Source organism: Lonchura striata, chromosome 2 (assembly GCF_046129695.1).
Source record: "Lonchura striata isolate bLonStr1 chromosome 2, bLonStr1.mat, whole genome shotgun sequence".
Lineage (NCBI taxonomy): Eukaryota > Metazoa > Chordata > Aves > Passeriformes > Estrildidae > Lonchura > Lonchura striata.
The window spans coordinates 42,652,243-42,679,277 of record NC_134604.1 but is presented as its reverse complement, the minus strand read 5'-3'; the positions used below and the strand labels follow the sequence as shown (position 1 = coordinate 42,679,277).

At 35.0% G+C, this 27,035-nt stretch overlaps 1 protein-coding gene across 1 annotated transcript in view; it reads right to left on the bottom strand.

Annotated features, from left to right (window-relative positions):
* DYNC2H1 (dynein cytoplasmic 2 heavy chain 1) overlaps nucleotides 1–27,035 on the bottom strand; it is a 143,665-nt gene that overhangs the window by 24,878 nt on the left and 91,752 nt on the right. Inside the window, exons 83-85 of the mRNA XM_021529338.3 lie at nucleotides 10,423–10,539; nucleotides 4,342–4,551; nucleotides 1,749–1,838 (exon numbers count right to left, since the gene is read on the bottom strand). Of these exons, the coding sequence (XP_021385013.2) occupies nucleotides 1,749–1,838; nucleotides 4,342–4,551; nucleotides 10,423–10,539 (417 nt within the window). The remainder of the gene's footprint in view (nucleotides 1–1,748; nucleotides 1,839–4,341; nucleotides 4,552–10,422; nucleotides 10,540–27,035) is intronic.

Sequence of the window (27,035 nt, the reverse complement as noted above, 5' to 3'; positions counted from 1 at the left end):
AACATTTTTATAATAATATACGATACAGAAATACAGTAACTGTATTTCAGATGTGATGTGACTAGAAGCTTGAGATACAAAACAGACTGATACTTTATTATTAAGAATTGCTCCAAACACAAATATATTACATATTTGACATTAAAGAAATAAAATGAGACAACTAGCAGCTGTTATCACTAATAAAAATTTAACATAATTTACTGCTTATGGACACAGTCAAGTATCTACTGTAAAGCTATGCTTTAATAATATTTCACTCTCTCTTAAAATAAATAACTGTTAAAAACTGTAAATGAGTCCTTCATAATAACTTTCAAAAAATTACTAATCCAAATGTACTATTTTGTCAGTAGTTTGAGAAATGAGAAAGGAAGATTACTATCATGGTAATGCAGCAAATATAATGCAATACATTAGTCAATAGCTGACTGGAGTAATATATGGAAATAAAAACTTTTGGGATATTTGTGGTTGAAAATCATCTGTTACTATTAACACTAATTTCATCCTGTCACTTCTGCATTATGACTTTGTATGGGAGGTACACTCCACAGAGAAGCTCAAACTCTAATCTCAGACTGCCATTAAAAATAAATCACACAAGTAAGGAAAATTGCATGCAGTTTGGTCACAACCAAATGAAAGTAGAAGTTGCAAACACTCTTGAAGCTTACAGACACACTGACTCACCACAAATTTTTTTTGTTTTTTATACTAAAGGCTATAATAGTCAGTAAAAAGACAGATGGGACTAAGTTCAACTCCAGGTTTATGACCAAATAACATTATCACTTATTGTTATACATGTTTATAGTTTTTCTGCTTTGTACTTTGAGCTTTTTTTTTGAAGGAAATGATAAAGAAAACATAAGTATTAGCCAAAAGAAACTGTTTGATAACAACAATCTTATTAACACTTTGGAGACTTTATTTGACAATTTCTTTAGAAAAAGTAATGCCAAGAAGACACATGGCCCACAAATCTTTCTCCTGAATTTCACAGTCAACATAAATGTTGACGAAAACCTTGGTATCCCATTGGACAAGATGTGTTAAACCAAGATCAAAACCAACAGCTTTCTCTTTATTGCCTGGAAGTAACAAAGATCTGTCCTTTCTAAAGTAGTCTTTCTCTCCTTCAGGGTCTCAGAATTTTCTCTCTACATATCCAACACAGATAAGGAATCTGTTTCCTTAAATACTAATTAATTTAGATAAATTACCTTTATTTGTCTTTGTATTACCTTAAATACACCACTTCTGTCAATCAAAGTATATATAGGTTTTTCCTAACTAAAAATTAACCTCTTAGCTGTCACACTCTTATGTCCTCTTGAAAACCTTGAGAATGCAGATCCTTCAACCACTTTCTTCCAAAACTAGACAGCTATGAATTTCTACATTGCTTTTATTATAAATGCTTCACTTATGTCTTGATAGGCATCTCTCTACCAGATTAAAGTGTGTCTCGACTTAAATGGAAAATTTAATCTGGGTAAAAAAATTCTTTTTCCCCCACAGATCACCATAAAGACTAATTACTAAGATGCAATTCACTTCACTATGTGAAGTAACTAACAATACTAGCCCATTATTCCTTGATCTTTAGATTTTTAGATACCTTTTCACACATCTAAAATTCTTTTGGACCTGTGTTTGTAAAGGCATACTGTAGTGGAATTTACATAATATACTGTGTCACTGAATACCAGCACACTGAGTAAAAAATTACTCTTTAAAATTACCTGTATAGCAAGTGCTCGAGCTACAAGACTTCTAAGATATTGCAAAGGATCTTCTGGACCTTCCCACTTGCTTTGCCACGTGACAGGACACTGAAATAAAAATATATATACACTGAAAGAATCAAATCCATTGTCATTTCATTTGAAGTTGGCAACTTGAATAAAAATAAATAACCTGGAGATCAAATAGATCTACAAAAAAAAAAAACCAAAAGGCAACACCAGCAATATACTAATCAAGAACATACAACCACAAACGGAAAGGTTGTATTCCTGCTAATTCTTTGTGTGGCCCAGCCACAGTGCTGATGGAAAACTTGCAAGAGCCTCTGCTATTCAATAAGGAAACATCAGTTGGTTCTACAAATAGTTCCAAAAGGCCTAAGAGCATTATGTCTTGGAAAGTCACAATGTCATCTTTCAACCGCAGCCAGTTTCCCACTCCTTTGCTGCAGCCTCCTTCAAACACAGTCATGCAGCTCTGTGGTAAAGAGAATCTGCTACAATTCCTCTGCACGATTATTTCTCATCACCTTAGAGCTTTTGTAGAGCAATACTGAGAAAAAAAGTCCTGCAAGACTTCCCCATATAAATTTCTCATTGACTTCAAAAATAAAGGCTTAAAAGAGCATGTCTTAAACTTCCTCATTAATAAGGATAGAAACACTAATTTTACGTACTCCACAGGAATATAAAGCACACTGAATGTGACTTCAAGATTCTCCTACTTATGAGAAAGAGAATTAATGTAAATCAGTACCTGTGGAATATTGCACACTACTGAAGATGCTAAGCAGAATCAACAGCTTATACTGTTCCTATTCTAATAGCATATGTACTGAACAGGTACTCAAAATCTGATCCTAGAAGTTTGCAAAAAAAAGTTATTTTCCAAAGTAAATACTCTGTGTTTACCTTTTATAGATAAAAACCAAAGCACAACTAGATTCAAAGATACTAATTAAAAATTAATTAAATAAACTAGAATACATACAAAACAATTAATAAAGGACAGTTAACTGCATGGGGTTTTTCCTAACTAGGATTTTTTGAAAATTATTTTTTATTTGAGACATTGCATTTTTGCAGCCTCTTCTACTAGATATGCATTTACAGATAGCTCATCAATCTATCACTTACAAGGCATTTGCCTAATGTTGTTAATATATCACTCTAAATTACTTTAAGTCTAAAGAAATTGCTTAGCTAATTATTATGGAAGTGTATCTCAGATGTGCTTATGCTCTTTTTGGCTGGGGTGGAGTTAATTTTCTTCACAGTGGCTAGTATGGGGCTAACATACCAATTTTACACAAATACAGCACATTACTGAAACCTTTCTAAGTCATAAATTTATTTAATTTTGCATTTCTATTATTCAACCAATGGTTTCTTCAGGTGCTACAATCTTAAAAGAGCTACAACCTAGTGGGTTTAAAATATAGCTTTTGAAAAATAATCCTTTGCTACATAAAACATAAAAACACTAAACAAGAAGAGTGTATAGAAAACACATGAAGAAAATCACTTTAGGATGACAAATAGAGTGAAGTTTAATTGCCATGCCAAGAACGTGGCATTAGCCTCTCTGGAAGGCTGCTGAAAAAATTGCTATATGGTCACAATCCATGTCAAGGACAGTGGGTAAGTAAGCAGAGGAAATGACAAGCACTGGTCAATACATCAGGAAGCAATGAACTGATGCTCGTGACAGGTTAAAGTGCAGAGTTTTTAAGAAACTTTTTGAGGCAGTGATCAACTTCACAGCTCCTGCCAGTTCCAATAGAAGCATACAGCCAAAGCACACAAGCAAGCTATGCTCTCTTGCTCAGTAACAAGAAATATAACTGTAAGAACTAAAGAATGGCCATTACATGGATCACTTCCATTTACTATAACTTGGACTTAGTGCCAGTTTCTACCACATAGTCAAAACATGTTTTAAAATGCAATGAGATTGCTAACAAGCAAACTTAATTTATTCTAACTGTACAGCAATTTTGCTAACAAATGCTGTCTTGTGAATCTCAAAAGACAACAAATTTCCTTATTGTTTTGATTAGAATTTGATTTATCAAGAAATGCATACCAATATCTTCAACAGCACTTGTTTATCACATGAAGATAAACAGGATGTTAATAGGAATTATTGTTCATTGCAGAAGCAATCTCAGTATCTATGAATTAGCATTGACAGAATTTATCAGTTGCTGGTGGCAAAACAAAACCAGTTTCATGTCACATCAATGTTTGACTATCTTTTAACTCAATTATCTAGATAGTCATGATAGAGCATGTAAATTTGTTGTCATTAATTGTACCAGTTTATAAACATGCCCAGTTTGATGCCAAAACACATGGAGAAAGTACATGTAATTCTGACTGAGTAATACATATGGAAGATTCTGCAAATACTTTTGAAAAATCTTACCGAAAAAACTGGTTTTGTTTTAGAGTTTCTATCTTTAAAAGAACTCCATTTTAGAGTCTTTATCAATAAAAAAATGTAGAACGTGAAAATGAGTATTAGTTCAGTTTCCTTGGACTTTTTTTAATGCTTATTTTAATGTATATTCATTCCAAAATGACTTACCTTCTGGTTTAACAGAGCACTGGCTAGCCTTTGTACTTCAGAACTCAGCAGTGAGGTGCCTCTGATGACTTTACTTAACGAAGCAAGTGACTGATGGACGCTCTGCACAAGGCGAATGGCATTGAATTGCTCCAGAGTAACAAATGATAAGATGGGAGATCCTTGTTGTTCTGCAGGAGGAGACACCTTCTGATGGATCAGGTTAGAATTCTAAGAAAGAACGTGTGATATGCACTTAATAAACTCGAGGAAATTATGCTGCTGTACATCACATTATTTGTTTAATTAATGATACTTCATATGACCTTGTAAGCTTTGAAGTAGTAACAATATCATCTCTTTTCTGACACTGAATTAAAAATATAGTGAAACTTCCAGTACTGTCTGTGACATGTTCAATAAAGGCACCACTCTTCTGAAACAAGCCTGTCTACCCAGTTACTTCAAAAGTATTTGAATTGCTGAAAAATCTTCACTTAGCTGAATCACTGTTTTCAGTATTAGTGTTAATGTGTTAATATAAAAAGCAGTCGTGTACTCAGCACAAGATATTATATTACTGGGTACTCTAAACTGTACTGCCAGTTCTTCGTGAGACTAGTTCAACATAGAATTGAATTAAATACTATAAATAAAAAATAAATATCATTTTATGTGTAAATCTTGAGTGACTCAGATTCTGAAAAGTACTGCTGCTCTTATATTACCATTTTTACTACTTACTTCCTTTCCATTAAAGCCACTGAAAATCCAAATTTATTCAATAATTTTAAGAGATGGTGCAATTTTGCAAATCTTAATTTATATACAACTTATTACATAAATATATTTTTGCATGTATTTGGAAACTGCCAACCTGAAATGTGGCAAAATGCTGCAATGAATTCCAGTTATAAAATTAAAAACTTCTTGGAAAACTCTATAAGGCACAAATGCAAAAAGTAAACCCTAAGCTATGGGAAAAAATGTTTTGCTATTTCAATTTCTAATAATTTAGTAAAGATAAAATCAGATTTTACTTTCTCTGACATATGTAGTCTTAACAAGTTTTGATTATTTTTCAGATTAAATAAATTTCTGAATTGTCACATAGCATCTTGCTTTCCAGAAGACACAGGATATTTACCTCTACAATCTTTCCTAGGCACTATGTATTTGTCAGAACTTTTAAATTTTTAATTTCAAGCTCATACTCCACTCAGCTACCAAGCTAAAACATGAGAGAAGCTAAATGAATGAGCAATACTTTGGCTTAGGACTCACCAATAGAAAAATTAAAAATAAAGTCTTCCAACATTGTTAAAAAGGTATACAATAGAGTTACTGACCAAAGTAACTTTGATCAGTACTGATGCCAAAGTATACAGTATTTACAACTCTTATGCTTAGCATTTTTTCTTCGCGTGCATTCAAAAATCACAGTACCAGCTTCACATCAGTTTTTCTGAGACCATAATTTGCTGCGTATATGTAAATTGTAATACAAAACCAGCATAAGGTATCTGAAAATTTCTTATTGAGGTGTTTAATTGCACAAAATAAAGAAAAACCCAAGATATTCCACCTTGGAGGCTTTGCTCAATCTTTGACACTCTCATAATTCACAAGAGCTTATTGAAAGAGAAGTTCTCCAAGTTCCTCAATATTGTCCTTTACATAAGAGTCTCCTATGAATTTCAGATTCATTTCATCACTCTTTCTAATGCTGTCCTCTGAGAATTTGTTGAAACAACCCATCTGTCATTTCCATAGGAAAATTAAACATGAATACCAATATCAGCTTATGCATTTAATGTCCTATTACAGTCTCTTAAAATCCATTATGTATATAACTCACATCAGCTTTTAAAATACGTGTATGCTCATGACCTGCTTGGGAATTAAGACGAAGAGCTGCTGAACTACTGAGTGCTTTTCCTAATCATAAGAAAATGGAGGTATATTCTAATACTGTGTTTTGCTACCAATATTAATCAACTGTATTTTCAGACTTTGATAATTTTCCCTCTTTCCGTTCTGTATGTGTTGCTGTCTTAGTACAATATAAGACTTCATGAAGTCTCACCTAAACTGTCCCACAGCTTCATTTTGTTACCTTCTTAAACTCAAGCTTTTGCAAACTCCAGGATGTTCTGAAAACTATAGTAACAAATACAATGAAAATAAACTCATATACCTTTACTAGTTCTGCATTTGATTCAAAATGCAATTTTGGTGGTGGTAGTGGTGATGGGTTTTAGAAATCTCCATTGTCCTTTTGATGTACCTATTTTGCCTCCTCCTTTGAGTCTCTCAGCCTATTTTTTTGGATATTAGCCTCTGTTTTTCACTTGCTTTTCATTGTTGAAAATAAAATAAAGGATAATCCTATATTTCTGTTTCACCAATTTTCCTTCATGGAAAAGACTGTTATTTTTTTAAAGCTGAGGCAGCTAATGAGTACCAGGCACATGGTGTGATTCTTGGGGCTGTTCTGTACAGTGCCAGAAGTTGGATTTCAATGATCCTTGTGTTTCCATACCAATTCAGGATATTCTATGATTCTACAACGGTTTACATAAAAGAGCAACAAATCATTAATGTTTTAAAACTACTTCTACAATTTTCTTGTAACATTATGCAACTTTATGAAAATAATTAGTTAAAATTTATAAACATGACAAAAGATGTAGATCACATAATTTATAATTGTATATTCAGTTAACAACTTTGAAGGAGCTGCTGCTGAAATTTTTGTGGGTGGGTTTTCTAACTTTCACAGAGCTCATATAGGGGTTTTCTGAAACAAGGCAGTAAATACAACCACCTTACAATAAAAATATAGCACTGATTCCTCTCTCTCCCTCTCATGTCCTTTTGGACATGATGGAACACTTATACACCCCCCGTGTCCTCATACATCCCTGACAACTATTGTATGATGGTGGTTCCCCAGTTCCACAGGACAGTGACATCCAGCTGACCCACTGATGTGACAGTGAATGCTTGTACAGGTCCTAAGCCACAGCCTGTCAAGGAAGAAAGCTGTGTGGGAAGAGAATGGACACCAGGACACACACTGGTTGAATTCACTCTGATTCAAGTCCCAGCCCTCGCCAACAATCTGTAGTGCACCACCCTCCCACATTCAGGAAGTGTTTTTAAAATTTGTGTAACATTTGACAACTTACTCAGTGAAGACTTTATTTTATAGATCAACAAGTCCTTCATGTAAGCTAATACTGAGCATGTGAGTAGATGTTTTTTCCTAACTAAATGGCAGGTTCCATGAGAGTTTAATTAATTTGGTAAGTGTCAAGCTGTTATTAAATCATGCTGCAAAACATAGTAAAAGCAGTTTTAGGACAGTATTCATTACAAGAATGTTTTCAATGGCAAGAATTAACAGGTATGCTTTCAAATTAGGCTAATATAGGTGAAAATGTCAAGATATTCTGTATTAGTTCAGAATGGCTTTGCTTGTGTAAGTCTGGCTAGACTAATAATCAGTGGATGAAGGAGAGAAGCAACTGCCATGATTCTATTCTTATATATAGATAAAGAATAGTAAACCTCCCCTTTCAACAATTTCAGGATATCTGAATAATTGGTAGCAACAATCAACAGGGTTTTGCATCATGGTCTGAAAGAAAAAATGAGGCACTGAGAACTACCAAAAATATTTCTGCAAAAGTAACAAGTAAATCCTTGCTACTGTATTAATGTATTCAAATTATTTCCCATTTTGAAATGGCTAAACTGAAAAGACCTAAAATATCCAAAGCATATCTGCCATTTTTGCTATTTGACCACAAAGAATGTGATAGGCTCTGAAAACTGAACAAAAATTACTTGTATTCACAGAACCACAAAAGAGGTGAGGCTGGGAGGAACCTCTGGAGATTGCCAGGTGCTACAGCAGGTTGCCCAGACCTGTACCCAGTGTCCATCCAAGAACACAGCCCCTTGGAGCTTTTCCACATAGACTCCAGTCCACTGCCAGGGGTGGTGCGGCTCCAAGGGGTGACAGGCTGAGGGCCAGACCAGCCTCAGCAGCTTTTCCACAATGTGCCACAGCTGCGCCCCTGGAAGGCAGCAAAACTCCCTAAACAACAGATGAGGTCAGAAAACAGAAGCATCCTTCTCCCAGCTGCAGGGAATTGCTCATTACTTTTCTTTACCACTTCCTCCTGGTGCTTCTGTTTGCAGTGAGTTTAGTTGGCTTTGGAGTTTCATTAAGAGTGCAAAGAGAAAAATATGTCAACACTGCGAGATTATGATCTGTCATTGAGATGTAAATTCTACAGCACATACCTATGTGAAATGGTAAATTTTGTTAAAGTTCAGAATTGTCAGTACATAGATGCACAACAACTGTTTTCAAGCTATTTGGAAGATAATCCTTTTTTTTTTTAATTAATCCTTGATTTACACACTCAACATGGGAATAAAAATGTGTAAAACAACTTAATCTTTGTCTACATATTAACAAACTTCTGAGCGTCTTTTTGCCTCTGGAATATTTTTTTTACAGACTTCAGGAATATTTTTTTTTAATTTTACTTCTTCATATCTGGGAAACTGTTTTAGTTTCACATTCTCTGCCCATTCATGAATAAATAAAATAATTTATGATTGTTAACTTAAGCAGCAATTCAACTATCTTCTTCATTCCAATTTCCAGGTCTTTAAAAACTCTGCAAACAAAAAATATGACTTCATTGAATTATCAATCTAGAATGAGAATGTAGAACTGCATGCAATGTCTGTGAAATATTAAAGATGTCTAGGCCTTTTCAAAGCTGGAAGCGATTACTGGTTGATGAGATCATGAAAACTAATTTTGATAAAAATAGTATTATTTAAACTTTTTTTGAAACACTCAAGAAAATGTCCCCAACACAAAAAATAAAACCTATAAAAGGTTTTATCATTTTATAGGATATTAAAGCATAAAAGACATCCTATTCTAAAGGATATATTCAAAAGAGTAATTTAATTATCTGCTATTGGCATAAAACCTTTAGAAAATCAAAGAAACTTCAAGATAATACAGCATCCTTAAATGTTTCGGGTTGAAAGGGACCTTAAGCATTATCTAGTTCCAGCCCTTCTGAACAGGCATGGACACCTTCCATAGACCAGGCTGTTCAAAGCCTCATTTAACCTGGTTTTGAGTATTCCAGGGATCAACTAGCTCTCTGGGAAACCTGTGCCAGAGCCTCACCAGCTCTCAGGAAAGAATTTCCTAGTATCTAATCTAGACCTACCCACTTAGCATGGATTATATGAGAATTCAATGAAATACCTCAAAATGTAATGATAAATTCTAATGTGTACCTCATGTCACTTCTATGTATGTGGTTGAGTAAGGGAAAGCTTTTTCCCATTACAGTGTTGCTATGTAAAAAACAGTTTTAAGCCATAACATCTCTGATCTAGTACTTGGTCACTGAGGAGACAAAATAATGGCAAAATGTCCAAGCGAGCATCTAGCATGAGGTGGGAGAGATTCTTCCCAAGTGTGCAGAGTGTCTGCATTGACACACATCACATCTAAATGTATGCCTGGAATAAGAATTCAATGGTTGGAAACCAAGCTTTAAAACATAAGTTAAACAACACCCAACTGAACCAAGCTAGACCAACAAAGGAACATAAAGGGAGTGATACTGGATACTGCAGAGGGGATTTTCATGAACCTCAGTTTAAAGCTAACACCATATTTCAACACTATATAGGAAAAACCTCACGGTATTTGAAATCATTAAACATTGCCTTGTGAATATTAGATAAATGAAGAGACTAAATAAAAATCTAAAGTACATTAGCATTGTTCTTGGAAACACACAAAGGATACTAGTCTCATGTTTTGAGTGTGGTCTCCTCTCCATATGGAGAAAAAAGGTGATAGCCTGTTATATTACATACAGACTTCATAGCTAATTATGCACCTAACATTGTACTTTCTACCTCAAATGCATTTAATTTAGTTTTCTTTTCTTATGTTTCAATACTTGAGATAATTCCTTAGACTATATTTTTAATGTATTTACCAGAAAAAAAAAAAAAATTGTCTTTTCAAATTAGCTACATTCCTACCTGATTAAGTTTCTTCCATAGGTTGAGGATGGGAGAAAGTTCTGTAGACCATATTTCTCTGTCAAATTTGCAGCCAGCAGCTACTGACCTACTCAGGATCCGAAGTTGTGAAATGACCTGAGTGATGAGAATACAAATGCACTCTTGAAGAAGGATAAACAAACTTCTTTTAGTATGAAAATGTCATATACTAGCAAATACTCTTCAATTTATTTATGAACTATCCTTTCCTGCATACTTAATTACTGATCATGACCTGATCAAAACACAAACAATATACATATTCAAGTACAAAGCATACTTGAACTTCATTCATATTAAACCACAAAAAAACCCTACATATTTTTTCATAGTAATTGTCTTTGTTTAATTATCATTTTAAAACTAATGAGGTGCATCAATAAGTAAAAAACCTCTTTTCCACAAAATTTAGAGACAAAATTCAAGCTCTGCCTTTAACTAGGCTCAAGCTCTGCCTTTAACTAGGCTCCATCTGTAATTAAAAATTTAAGGGAAACAAACTCCCAAAATATGTTACTTAATATATACCATAATTGTCACAGACCAAAACTCAAGACAATTACAGGAAATTCAATCTGATCTGACCAGGATCTCTTATTTACATATTCATGCTACCTCAACTTATTTAAATGCATACCTACTAAAAAAAAAAAAAAAAAAAAAAGCATGAAATTAAAAAAAATAACTGCAAACCTTCCAGAAAGAAGGGGAACTTCTAGCTTATTAGGTTCAACTGCCTTTTATTGTTAGCAACCCTGGAAAACTCACAAATCAACTGATAAAATACATACATACATTTGGAACAAAGGCCATTGAAATTAGAATTCTTTAGTGATATTGCAGTCTCTCCCTTAAACTGTATAAAAACCACCTGGTATTTTTGAGGCATTTTTGTTAAATTTTAGTTATTTTTCAAAGTGTATTTTGTGCACGGATGTTAGAGAACAACTTATTATTTCTCTCCTCTTTCACCTGACAATAAATAATTAAGCTTTATAGCAAAAATGTATTAATCATTCAGACGGTCTGGGCTATTTAATTGTAACACAGACTGAGGGAGAAAGTCAAGTTGTTTCTACTGGGATTTGACTTATTTTTTAATCTTGAAAGATGTGCAATGATGAAGTGCTCTCTTTTGTTTTTCATTTTCTTTCACTGAAGCAAACCTCTGCTTCTTATTTATCATTCTTGATAGGAACTATGAAGCACTACAAGATGATAGTACACCCAACCATCATTTTAACTTCTATAAACAAGCACTGACCATGAGACTGGGGTTTAAAATCCCAAGAGAAGAATTGAAGGCCAGTAGTAGAATTACAACCTCAGAATGCAAGAGAGCAGATTGCAGCTTAGACAGGGATCTTTTTAGCAGGAAGCAGATGGCAACTGTTTTGGAGAGCAAAGAGGGGCCAAGAAAGTTGCTCAAACCTCAAGAAAAAAATTCTTAAGGCACAAACCCACTTCTTTCTGATACAGAGGAAACAAGCATGGTAAGTAACTCAAAGAACAATCATGACAGAAGATCATCGTGGATGTAAAGAAGTTAGTGACCTCAAATCCTAGAATATGCTGAGTTGGAAGGGATCCACAGGGATCACTGAAGTCCATCTCCTGGCTCTGAACAGGACATCCCCAAGTCACACCATGTGTCTGAGAGCATTGTCCAGATGTTTTCTGAACTCTGCCAAGCTGGTGCTGTGACCACATCCCTGGGGAGCCTGTTGAGTGCCCAACCACCCACTGGGTGAAGAACCTTTTCCTGATATGCAGCCTAAACCTGCTCTGACTCAGCTTCAGATCATTCCTTTGGGTCCTCACTGGGCACCACAGAGCAGAGATCAGTGCCTGCCCCTCCTCTTCCCCTCACAAGGAAGCTGAAGGCTGCAGTGACATCTCCCACAGAAGATGGCACAAGGATGGACAGCAAGGGTAGAAAGACATTGCTCAGTTGTGTTAGGGTCAAGTAAGGAAAGCCAGATCTCATCTGGATTTAAAAACAGCAGTGTATGCAAAGGCCTAAAAGGGCTTCTGGCAGCATTCTGGTAGATAAAATGAAAAGGAAATACAAGCTACTGCTCTTTATAGCTTCTGTTATATAAAATAACATTTCACCCTCTCATTCTCATAACTTAATTTTAAACTTTCATAATCCTTTGTGTGCCCCAGCTATTGTGTATATCAAAAAAGATTCTTGTTTAATTTAGTGAAAAATTCATTTCTCTGATGAATGTTTTGATCATAGTATTTTTATCATTCCGGCTATTCTTCCTCATTTTCACACTGCACATATGCAAATGTTCTGACAAGCAATAGAGATAATAAACACACATTTGTGCCTTCTAGATATCATTCTTTTAGCTATAGTTTTGTATCTTTTAATTTGTTTTTGGATTGTTGCCTGCCATCATTTGCTAAGCAATAAAACATTTATATGTAATACACTTTAACTGGTAATTCAGTATGTAGTACTTCATATAAACGTGCATATAGTGCATACTATAAAGCTGAAAAATGTTTATATGATTGCTTTGTGAATATGGGGGATTGAAAACATTAAATCTGGTATGCATTTTCAAAGCGTCTTTAGAGGTATAAACATGTATCCCCATACAGCTGAAATGATTTGAGAAGTAGTGACTGCAAGATCAAGGAATTCAAGTATTTTTCTAACTCTACTGTATAGTGTTAGCTGTCTTTCTCTAATTATCTAATTCTAAAATTGTCAATATAATTTAAATAGGAAATACGGTATCTATTCTTTATTTCAATTTTTTTTTCTTCTGTGTGCCTATATGTGTTTGTATTTGATTGAGAAGGCAATGTGTTTCTGCTTTGTGTGTTTCATTAAAGTAGTTGAAAAATATTGGGTTATCATTACCAAAAGCTAAACACTTAAATTAAAAGTACTGAATCAAAAGATATCAAGTCTTAACTCTCTGTGTTCTGGAGCACTATAACACACAATGATCTTCATCACATGTTCATGGAACATCTTTAAATCTTCACAGTTCATCCCATTTCTTTTCTCAGCTATAGCAGGTATGATGATAGCACAATTTACTCCTAAAGTTTCCATGACAGCACAGTTTTTAATTCACTGATTTTTTTTTTTTTTTTAATTAATCGGTTAGGCTGAAACTTTTTGTACTGGTAGCTCTTTCCACCTGAATATTTTTTCAAAATTTTAACCTAGAACAGTCATTCACATTCAAGATACAGATGAAAATACATTTGATTCATGTCAAAATACTCAGGTTAACCTCACCTTTGAACTGCTTCAACACCCCAAACTTTTGCTAATGGACTGCAAATTTGACGGCAGGACATCTGTCCAAATTTAGGAAAGAATTACAGATTGTAAAATAGTAACACATATTACTAATTAGTATGATTACCAGTTTGATATTAGAACTTGAGAGGTGAAAGTATTTAATTCTCACAAATCCCAGTGAAGTTCCCTGGAGTATTGACCAGTCTATGCTACTTTGAATCAGCTAAAGCTTGAGAAAATGTTTATTTAGTACTCTCAAATCAGTCTCTTTCTGATTGTTATGAAAATGAAAATATTTTTTTAAATAGGATCATAGAACAATTAATGCTAGAAAGAAACTAAGGAGGTTTCTAGTCTAATCTGTTGGAAGCATGATGAGCTTTAAAATTAGACCAGGTTGCTCAGGGGTTTATGTGGTTTTGAAAAATCTCAAGTACAGAGACTGAACAACCTCACTGGATGACCTCTTCCACTGCTTTACCACCCTAATAATTCAACAGTTTCCCATAATATCAAATCTGGACCTTTCTGGTTTTGGTTTATGTCCTGTAAAATAAGAGTCAAATGCATGGACTGGGACAAAAGAGTGTTAATACTGGGAGGGACCTTAATAAAACCATGAGTGGGATACATCACCCTATTAGAATTCTCAGGTGTATCACAGAAGTGTCCAAGGGATTGTAGTATGCTTGCAATTGCTCCACTTTTCACCTCAAGCAACAGAAGTTAAGTTTTGAGTTGGAAGAGAAATAGGATTTAAAAGAAAAAAGGATTATCTGGAATACATTTCAGGAGGTCATAGGAAAACCAAAGCAAAAGGATAGAAATGAACACACAGACTGGGTAAGTACCTAGAAGGAAGGAGACCTTGGTTCAGATGACAAGGGAATATGATTAGGAATCTGTATTTAAGAAGATGAAACAACTCTTAGATTGAAAGAGGGCACTGTACACAGTCATATTAGGCAAGCACAAACTTGCCCTTACCTATCCTTAGGCACTTATTTAAGCTTACTTAAAACTTAATGAAAAATATTATCACCTTAACCTCCCTAAATTATCAGTAGACAGATCTTAAGAGGGACAACTTGCATTTGAAAGGTTATCTTATTGAGTACATAGGAAAACTAAGTTCCTTACATAGGTACCTGAGATAGATGGGTCTATGCTGTAGAAATTAGAATTTTAATTTAGGGGATTTTAATTTAATTTCCTAGAAACCTAGTTACAAAGCTTGAGAAGAATTCAGTTTCTCTCAATGAACTATATACAAAATACCATCAGGCTAACCTATAATCAATTTCTTACCTATAATCAATTTCAAAACTTCCTCTATATTAAGCTTGCCTTAAACATGATGCTTCTGTGAGCACACAGCAAGATCAGAAGTGATCAGCACAGATGCATACATCCAGGTCTGTAGAATTGTATCCTTTGCACTCTAACCCAGGTATGTACTTATAGTACTAAGGGAACTGAAAATTTAATCATAGCTGTATAATACAGAGTACTCAAAGTAAGAGTACTTTTACAATGCCTAACCCTTGAATGTTCTCCTTTGTCATTGAAATGTATTCTTTTTATGTATTATGCACTAAAAGCTCTTACATGTTGAGGTAGTTCACACCAAATGCCAATCTGAATATTCTGAATAATAACAGTGAAAAAATCTACCATTAAGCAGGAAAATAGTACCTTCATTAAAAATACAAGACGGATAGATAAAGAGGTAATAAAAACATAAAAGCAATCACCAATAATGGTCTGTTTAAAGAGGGGGGGAAAGATTATTCAGAATCTCAACTCTTTGCAGAATCTGTCTGTTTTAAGTAAGGCTAAGTAATCATAACAGTATTTATACAAGAAATTCAATAGACCAATTTAGTTGTGAACAATGCATCTAATACTGATCAACAGTCTACAGAAACTGCAATCCAGTATTTTCTCTATTCTTAGAGGAAAATTCATGCACTGCATGTGCATGAGTTATCATGAGTTTCTGAGTTATCAGCACAGAAAAATACAAATTGCATATATTAAGAAAGGAGGGGTGGTCAAACTAAGAATGTCAATATTTATTTACCTAGTTATTAAATTACATGTACATCTCAGCTTTTTAATTTATTACATATTTTTGGGTGCATCTACAGAAGTTAAGAGAGATAATGATCACAATGGAAAGCTATAAAGATAATTAATGTTCCCATTAGGCTTCCTGTGGAACTACGTAAATTTTATGGAAAAAATAAAAATGAGGAAATGTCAAGATTTTAACTCTTCCTTCTCTGAAACTTACACAAGACAGATTTCTAGGAACACAAAATCTATTTCTGTTATTTACTCATGCACAAGATGAAGAAAGCCTTGCTTTCACTCATTCACAACTACTGTAAAAAATGCTACTTCACAAATATGATATAAAATAAACATAGACTTACATTTAAGTCTTGTATTCATTTCAGAATCAAATCAAATTTTATACACAGGATTAAGACTTGAAAAAGAGGAACGTAACACAATCAAAAATATCCTGTGAAATTCTGTCAGCGAATTAAAAAAAAACATCAGATCAATAATTTCTGAACTCAATATGATTACTGTTCTAAGAATGCAAAGCTGGAAAGATTCGTTAGTCAGATAGCTGGTACTTTTTTCAAGATTATGGAACATATAAAAAATAATTTTTATTTTTGTACAAAAATCTAGCCAAGTCCTCTAAGCAAATCTACAGATGTCAAAGCAGATACTCTACTGCCATCTACCAGTTTTAAAAGGATGTAGTATTAGCACAGAAAACACTTGTATGCTCCATTTCTCTGAATGAAACAATATATCCATTTACACAGCTGTTCAAGGAGATAATTCTGGTTTTATAAAACTTTACACTCAAACTAAAATATGAAGCTATAGCTTAAGTACTTTGGTAAATATTGTGAAAGTACTAACCCAGTGCAGGCAAGTGTCTTTACTGTGTCACAAGAGGGAGCAGGTTTCTGTGTGACATCCCTTCTGCCAGAACCAGGTGCTTCCATACAGTTTCTCACAGCTTGGCTGCTGTTCCCTCATTGCTGAGAAAGTAGCCTAAGACTGAGCTGGTATTGAATCCTCTCTGACTTTCAGTCCCTGCCTGTGTCCCTTACCCTCTCTGCAGGGACAGGATCCATGGATGCTGTTAGGATGAAGGTAAAATGGCACTTGTAAGCAAATCATTCCTAGTACATGTGGATCAGTAAGAGACAGTATAGATCTATGCTTGTTCTTTTCTTGTTCCATCAAGGCCACCTCAAAGCTGCACTTTCACTCATTAAGGATGTGAAGTAGGGCTGAACTCTATACAGATACATGCCTTCTCAATCAAATACAAAGTAAATGTGGCAAAGACATTGATCGCTCCTGTATGTTCCTTCATACAGAAGAGGATCATGTATCATATACCTTTGACAACAGGAAGACCCTCTGTAGAGCAGAAGTTCAGGGGAGGAAGGAAGAAAGTCAGCAGACTTTCTGTAGATGGACAGTACAAGCCCAAGTTGAACCTTCTCCTAAAGAATTACAGAGAGCTTTACTTCGTAGAGGTCTGCAGGATACACATTACCTAGAGACTATGAAGCTAAAGGGAGCGCCAGAAGAGGTGGTTGACCTTAACTAATCACACACACAGACAAAATTGAAGGAGACTGGAAAATGGCAGCTGGTTTTCAGAAGAGAACCATCTTCTCACATGCAGAACACCACCAATATATTTTCATATACACAGTACCAGTCCTATGAGAATTAATAAGGTTATTTGAAGCATTACATTCATTCACTAAATTGGTAAAGAAATGTTTTCCAGCTCTTTTTGTTAGAGCACAGTACTGTGACTTCCACAAGTCACAGTATCAAGAGTACAGCACATTTCTTTCATGCATCACCATAGGTGTATTCAAAATAATCCCCACAATTCAAAAATTCCTTTTAAGTACTCAGATCTCTCAGTTGCAGGATAATAAATACAGGTTGACATTACTCATCAATTTCTACTAGAGACTGTTAGTCATGTATTTTTGATGTGGGATGTAATAAATGTCAGCAATTAAATGCTCTGAACAATTGAAAGGTTATATAATTGCTAAATTATTTTCAGAAAATAATTTCATGTTCATCTGGAATCTTTAGTAATAATACAAGAGATTCAATAATAATACAAATTGCTTTAATATACTTTTCAATAATTATACACATATTACTCTGTGTGGCATAATTAGAATTATGGAGGAATAGTAAATATAAAATTCTTGCTCTGAGCCTCTGAGCTGGATTGATAAAGAGAAAATTGTGTCTGTTGACAAACACTCAAGAAGCTATAGCTATCATTACAGCTGTACCTTGAAAAATAACCACACACCACAGCCCATACAGTAGAAATTTTGCAGTCAGATACACAACTGCAATATTGGGTGGACGTATCCTAACTTTTCTTTATCTTACTTGGGTAATGACAACCTTGAAGATTTGGTGTACAAACTCAAGCATGATCCAGCAATTTAAGAGTTGCCAGTGTCCTCATATACCCCCCCTCTACCTTCTGTCTCTGTTCCTCTCAGAAACAAGGCAAAAAGCAGCACTGGAAGCATATATCTGATCACAGTTTTAGTGAGACAGAGACCAGTTTTAATCTAAGTAAAAGGATATGCAACGAATAGTAGAAAGAGGCACAGAATCAGACATTGACTTGCTGAAAATAAATGCACATCAGAAACTAAAAAAAAAAGAACCTAATGATAAGAAGCTTTTTTATGGAAATCAGTGAGATCACTGCAATTACACATAATGAGGTAAAATTTGCTTCATGTTTCCTGACCCTGGTTTGTACCTTATCTACTTTACTAGATTGCTTCACTCTGTTCTTCATTATTAGTTTAATATTAATTTTAGCTTAAGAAATATCCATAATAAAAATGTTATAAAAAGGTAACTTTTTTCCAACAAATTTTCTCATTTTCAAGTACAGACAGAAGAGCAAGAGTATTTATTTTAAATAAATACTCTATTTAGTCACTACACTATGGCTCAATTAGCTAGTCTTTTGATTTCTGATGGATTTCATTAAAGAAATTGTTATTTCTCTTTAAGCAATCCCATCTATGATTCAGTGTGAGATTTCTGTGCTAGTATTAATTCCTATGGAGTATTCAACTCAGCAATATGTTTTTGCCAGATTTTGTAAACTTCACATTGTTCAGACACCATAATTTTTATGTCATGCTGATGTAACATGTGAATATTAATTTCCTATGTTAAGTTTCTGCTAGAACAATCTCTCAAGTTTTCAAATGATTCAGCTGCCATTCTTGATGAGTATAAAATGTCATGGTATGAATCACAGAATGGTTGGGGTTGGAAGGGATCTCTAAAGATCATCTAGTCCAAGCCCCTGCCAAAGCAGGTTCACCCAGAGCAGGCCACACAGCATCACCTCCAGAATGGTTTTTATTTTTTCCAGAAGAGGAGATATTCAACCCCATCCTCTTGGGCAGCCTATCCCAGTTTTCTGTCACCCTCTTTAGGAAGTTTTTCCTCAGATGGAACATCCTGTGATTCAGTTTGTGCCCCCTGTCCTGTCACTGGGCACCACTGAAGAGATTCTGGCCACATCTTCTTGATACCCACCCTTAAGATATCCGTAAGCATTGATAAAATCCCTCAGTTTCCCCTTTTCCAGGTAAAACAGACCTACCTCTCTCAGCCTTTCCTTCTAAGACAGATGCTTCAGTCCCCCAAGCCTCACAGTCCTCCCTGGAGCCCCCTCCAGTAGCTCCTTATCTTTCTTGTCCTGAGGAGCCCAGCCCTGGACACAGCACTCCAGATGTGCCTCACCAGGGATGAATAGAGGGACAGGTTCACCTCCCCTGACCTGCTGGCTCTGCTCTTCCTGATGCACCCCAGGACACCACCAGCCTTCTCAGCCACAAGGACACTGCTGGCTCAGGGGCAGCTTGTTGTCCCCAAGGACCCCCAGGTCCCTCTCTGCAGAGCTGCTTTCCAGCAGGTCAGCCCCAGCCTGTGCTGGTGCCTGGGGTTATTCTTCTCCAGGTGCAGGACCCTGCATTTGCCTTTGCTGAACTGCATTAGCTTGCCCTCTGCCCAACCTCCCAACCTGTCCAGGTCTCACTGAACGTCAGCAAAACCCTCTGGGGTATCAGTCACTCCTCCCACATGAAAATAAGTATGAATACAGGCACAGATCATTCCTAGGCATTTTTAAATAGCCCCTGTAGTATACTGCTGTGCACTGGAATTCTGTACAAAAACAAATTTATATTTATAGCAGTGATCTGCAAGATGAGATTTTTACTGAGATTAAGAAAAAACATACAAGCTTTATACTATGTCAAAGAACTGCATTAACACATTTCTCATGGGAATTAGAGCTTGCAAAATCTTAAATTAAGAGTTACCTTCTAGTCACAGAAGCCTTCTAAATACCATTATTTGCAACTCTGCATCTTTACATTTCAAATATGTGTGAAATGATGACTTCACTGAAAGAAATTTCTGAAGTGCTGGTTAACAGCCTAAATTGCAAATGCAGGTAGATAATTATTATTTATATATATGTTAAGGATAGCCATGAAGTAAACTGCAGAATTAAGATTTTGGACTTAGGAAATAAGACACCAGTTTAATGGCCATAAGGAAGAGGGAAAATATATTATAGTAAGCAGGGGGAAAATTTGAGGCATTAGAGTGGACAGAACATTAATTTCAGTTAATTAAAAAGGGGAAATAGGACTATTTTTGAATGAGCTTCAGAACAAGTCTCCTCATTATATAGAAAGGCCAGGATTTTTAGCTAAATGACTAAGTAAGCATGGAGTATCTCCATAGATTGAAAGGTTAAAAAAAGGAACATATAAGAAGAAAAATCAAGGACAGTGGAAGAACTGCTTGGGCAATCCAAGATGAAATTAGAAAAGCCAAGGTCCAGCTAGAGATAACACCAGTAGGAAACAATTAGGGGTGAAATGGGTTTCAACATGTATGAAAAAGTTCAAAGAAAACATGGGGCATTGGCCAAATGTAAGAGAATATAACAGAGGCATGGTACATAAAACCTGAAGTATTCTAAGGCCTCTGTGCATGGTGTAGGAAACAAAGGAGCAGATAATATTGGGAAATAAACAGCTTATGCAAAGAACATGAACACACTAACAAGGACTTCAGTCCAGCTGTTGGCCGGTCACCAGTGGTGCTCCTGATGCTCAGAAGTGCAGCCAGTTCTGTTTAATATCTTTATCAATGATCTCAACTAGGAGATTTGAGTGTACTCTTGGCACCCTGGCAAACAGTGGGCAAGTCTCACAAGGTCAGTCTCACAAGCACACTCTCTGCCTTTAATGTGCATGATAGCCTTGACTGATGATGCATAATGGTGGGAACCATTCACTTACCTTAGGCAGTTGAATAAAATAAAACTGTTAACAAAAAAAAAATTAAATTTGGAATGTGTTGGTCTTTCACTGCCCTGGAAAATAAAACAAGCAAAAAACCATGTCTACTAATTAATAAAATCCCTTTTTTGTCTTTGAGACAAGCACTGTAACTTGAATACTTTAGGATGCTTGAAACTTCACTTCCTCCTCCTGAAATTTTCAATTTGAGATTGAATACTTGGATATGAAATGCAAGTGTAATAACTATATTTACATTGTTACAATACTCAATGAAGAAACAGCAAAATAACTATTTTCAAAATCCTGTTCTAATAAGAATCTAAGTTTTCAAGCAATCCAGTTTTCAGAAGAAAAGAATTTTGAGTAAGCAACACTTCATAGTTACAGGTATTTTCTTTAATCTCTTAAATGCTCATTAAAATGTTCATTATATGAGTATTAGGAATGCTGCTGACACTATTACAAAGCTTGACTCAAAGGTCAATGGAAAAAATAGGTAATTCCAAAAGGTGATTCACTGCTTTATTTTAGATGCCTATCTAAGATTGGCACACATTATTCCCTGTAGCTGCTTGTCTTTCCTTAGGAACAAAAAATAAAATGGATGAATAGCAAAGAAGAGGTGGATAATATTAATATGATTCAAGCTAGTTGAGAGATATTACACTGGGGTTTCTTTGTTTTAATTTCAATTGGCTTTGAATTTGACTTATCGTATTTTTCTATCACAGTACCTAAATACTTAAAAGAAAAACAAACTCATACGAAATTGTTCCAATGTCAGTCAGGGGAATTTGAAGAGGCTTGAATCAATAAATACATCACAAGTCTTTTCCAGCAGGATTTAAACAAAATATCCTGTAAGAGCTGAACTAAAACTCTACCAGAACCTCTCTGTGTATTTCAAAGATAAACTCTAATTCCACAATATCTGTTTTTAAAATATCCTTGACTTGTGGGAAATGTTACAATAACAACTTAATAAATATTTGTCTTAACACAGAAGGCATTTTCAGAAATATTAAAACACCAATTGAAGATAATATCAGTAAAGGAAACAGGATTTCACACATCTACATAATTCACTCCATGGCAGGTATGAATTCGATATCTTGGAGCTGGACTGTAATACACAGGGAGCCTAGATAACCATTAGATTAGGGACCTAACTCTTAAAAAAATAAAGCTTTGTTAGATGACTATCACCCTTAGAAAATATTTTCTCTATTATATTAGTTTCCTTGCCAATATGTAGTGACTACCCAAAAAAATATGTCAGTTCTGGTAAGGGGGGGAAGTTCATGACTTCTACCAAGGAGGAAAATTTTAAAAATTAAATCTGAGAAAAATAAATTACCTTATATCTTCTACCCTGTCATAAAAAATGATAGACAGATTTGAATACCATTTGATACTATAAAATTAGTATGAAAAATTTCTTAAAGCAAATAATTTTGTTGCACAATCTGAACCTCCTAAACTGCAGAGTATCACTGATTGGGCTGAAAAGCAAATAAAATAACAAAGGACAAAATATAGAAGGAAAAATACTTCCAGCAAGTTCAGTTGAAGTTAACTGGTACCCAGTTGATATTTAGGTTATATGTATTCAGAGCTCAAAATTTTTAATTTATATATAAAATCTAGAAACAAGTAATTTTTGTAGTATTTCTGTGAAAAATTGGTGAGAAGCTATAGTCTGTGGACTCTTCAGCAATGAGTCCCGAAGGATTATTTTACAACTCTGATGTCATTCAGCATTCTAAGGGTTGACCTTGGCTGGCCACCAGGGGCCCACCAAAGCTGTTTCATCACTCCCCAGAGGGACAGGGAAAAGAAAACATAAGGAAAGGTTCATGGGATGAGCTAAGGACAGGGAGAGATCAGTCTCCAATTACCATCATAAGCAAAACAGACTTGAAGTGTGGAAATTAATTTAATTTATTGCTAATCAAATCTGACTAGGATAATGAGAAATTAATCTTCAAATGCCTTCTCACCATCCCTCACTTCTTCCTGGGCTCAACTTCATTCCTGAAATCTCTACCTCTTGCAAACCGAAGAGTGCAGAGCAACACAGAATGTGGGCTGTGGTCAGTTCATCACACATTTTCTCCTCACTCTCTTTCCCTGCTCCAGCATGGGGGTCCCACTCACTTGAGACAGTACTTCATGAACTTTAAAAAACAAGTTTCAATTATGCATGCACAATCAACATCAGGAAGTCATAAAAAGTTACTGCAAATCTGGACTTGCCTTCCACTTCTGCTATCACTGGGATGGTGGACATAAAAGAATCAAGAGGCTGTCCAAGTATATAGGGACTGTAACTATCCTTTATTTTTGCATGATAATGTGAGAGAGTACTCATTCATTCATGAAAATATCAAAAGCAACCTAATCTTCAAACCTACCGAGACTTAACCTGTCTCATATGATACTCTCTGTGAAGTATTGTAACGTGTAAAAGAATGCTGAATTCCTGAGGCAAGATATTATTAGAATTATTAAACATTGTATTGTATACAGAAACTAGCAACGAGCAAACAACGTGCTAGCCATATTCATTATCATTGGCAGTCATGTTTGAAGAACCTTGTGCAACCTGCCAGCTACTGATTGTCTTTTTTTGCAAAATAATTTACTGTATTATTGAAGAATATTTAGATTACCCAGCTGAGTGATCATATATAGCTACTACTTACAGGCTGCAGTCATTTGCATTTGGCAGGATTTGTTGGGATCACACAGCACATGCTACCCTCTCTAGAGTGCCTGCAGTGAATATGTCTGCTGTGCAAAGACAGGAGACAAAACAATGCCTCTACATCTTCATTTCATCCTCCCAGGTGGTTACTGGCAATAAGGCATATTAGTTGCAGGTATAGTAAATCCTCCACAGAACAGGACAGTTCTTACTGCTTTTCCAAAGTTTAAAAATACATATGCAGGTCAGTCTGTTTCAGTCTGTCAAAATTCCATTTATCTAAAAATTTTATTTTTATGACACATATAGTTCTATTACAATTATAATGAAGGATTTGTTGATAAAAATTCGTAAAAGCACCCAACTAAGAATAAGAGATGAGTCCACAGGCACCAAAAGCCCACTTTGCAAGAAGGTCAGTGGAGAGATACCTAAATTACAGACTCTTCTCATTGCACAGGAAGCCTAAAGCAAAGCTCCACATATTCTGATTGCTCTAATCACTGGCTATAACTTAAGACTGAGAGCTGGACCATCTGAGTATGGGCCAATGTGCAGGCAAAATACAGGGTTTATCAGATCAGGAGGAAGGAGCATGACTGTGACTAAGTGGTGAGGACTGTTGTTGAGTATGAGGAAACTGAGCTGCAGTACATAAATTCTCTACTAGTGTAAAACAGGTAGGATGAGGTGTACTGACTCCTGCAGCTGCACTGTCAGTGGAGATTTTTTTCTATTTTAATACACTGTTCTGCAAAGAGAGCATAGCAAGAGATGTGAGATTATTCATAACCATATTCCACATGAGATGTGTCAAAGGTTTATTCTAACATCAGGTGAGGCAGAAACACAGTGAACTCTAGAAATACAGGCTCTAAAACTTTACTTATCTTCATCTACTTAGAGCAACTAAACACATAATTCAGAAAAACAAACACTAAGTCATGTTTCTAAAAAGATCATGTCCTTTTAAATAATTTTTTTTTACCTGTATGAATTCAGTATTAATTCTCTCTGAATTACACTAGAGAATATTGCAAAACATAATTTCTAATAAATCAATTAGTAATTGCCAATGTAAAAATAATACTGGTAGCAATATTCAACTTTTAAATTAGAAAAGTTTTCTGCTGAGAAGCTGTGAATATAGTAACACAACAACACTTGTAAAATTTCTTTAAAAAGACCCTTTCTTTTTACTGATGCTTTAGGTTTACCCAAACACTAGCAATGCATAGCTTAGAGAAGAGATATTCTGCATGACTTCAAAATGCTGCACTGCGCTGCAAGATGTTTCTACTGAAGTGCTGCAGCAACAAAAGCTGTCACTTCTAGGCATGAAAAATTAATAATATTCATAGAAAGTCTAGAGAATCAGTGAAGTAGTGGACATGGTACTACATTTCACCTTTCTAATACTAGTGACATGGCAGCTCAGCTCTCATGTGCAGGTGAAAGCTTAATCAGGAAAGTACTCCCTAAAGTCCCTTGAAAGAGGGAAGTGGCAATTTAAGTGGGGGTTTACTGGTGGTAACTGTTGCTTCCTAATGCTTCATAAGAAAAGATTTTTTCACAGTACTAATTAATGATTATCATTGACAGTTAATGATTCAATCTCTTTACTTCACTGTGTGGTTCAAGTCTGCACAACTAAGGTCTAATTTCAGAAGTACTAACCATCCACAGATCCCATCTAAGTAAATGATTGAGCTGGTATCAACTGATTTCTGACTACCCTTGCTCATTACCTTTAGCTTGGTAATGGATTTCTGAGAAACAGTCCTGTTAAAAAAACACTGAATTTCCAGTTGTGAATCACGGGATCACCTATGGATCTAAAACAGCTGCCAAACTGCTGGAAATGGAAAAGGAGTAGTATTCACAGTGAGGAAGAAGCACAATTTAAGGAAAATCTCTCATTTCTGTTACTTAAATTGCCTAAGACTTAAAGAAATACTGCAAAATACTATCGGAAGGATGAGAAAATATCTCATATGACAAAAAAAATCATCTCACAGAACTGTAACTAGAGCAGTCTCACATTTTCAAGATTATAACCCATAGTCTATAGCTTATAATCAATGCTATGGCACACCAGTTCAGCAGAGTGTGAGTTTACATGTAAATGCACTCATTATCTATTTCCCTTCACACAGGAACTCTGAGTCTATTCTGATTTTCAAATATTAGCATTTTTAACAACTGCAGATTTTAACAAGTTATGCAAGCACAGTTGAAATAAAAAAAAAATTATGAGCAGTCTACAGTGAATCTGAGAGAAAAAAAAGCATCTAAATTGATGTTTATGTAAATGATTTTAAGACAAAATCAAAGAGAGCTATGTTGAATCTCGGAGCATGTATCAGCTTTGTAATAGACAAGTTCTTGCGTTCATCCTATTACCTTATGCACCTTCATCCTACTGATTTCTTTACATATCTTTAAGTTTTCATATTCTAAAGAAACCAGAAATAGTTTGACAATATAGCTATGGATTTTAGTGAACAGAAATATGTAAACATATTTACCAGTACTATATTTCATAGGCAACATATATATAATACTCAAATGCTTTTCTTTTATTTTCAGTAGATCAGAGGTCTTACAGCAATAGGAAATTTCTGCTTGGAGCCCTTTTTAAGTGGCTGTGAGCAAACAATTAGATACTTTTAAATAAAACTGTAATTCTTAGTCTTGAATTCAGAGGAAATTCCAGTTATAGGGAACTTCCAACTCATTTTGCCAAGAAAGGTTGGACCCCATGATCACTGAAGTTTCTTCCAACCTATGATTCTATGATTTAATCTTTTCCCCTCTATAACTTGTCCATACATAAGACAGCACACAGCAGAAAATTAAGGAGAGTCTTGATATACAGACCAATTGATTCCAGAGCTGTAATTTAAGAGTCACAAATCCATCAACTTTCACATGATCTGACACAACTAATTTACTAGTCAAATAAGCTATGCTACTAAGTATTTAAAAGATTTGTACTGTTTATCTGCACTTATACTGTAATTGTATGCTCTCATCCAGACTTCACTTAAAAAAACACATTTCTAATTGGAATGGAATTTTTGACTAATTGGAAAAATTCTGGCACTTCTGGAAAAAATTCTTCAGAATTCCTAATCCAACAAAAGCATAAAATCTTCTATGTGTAAAACTATCA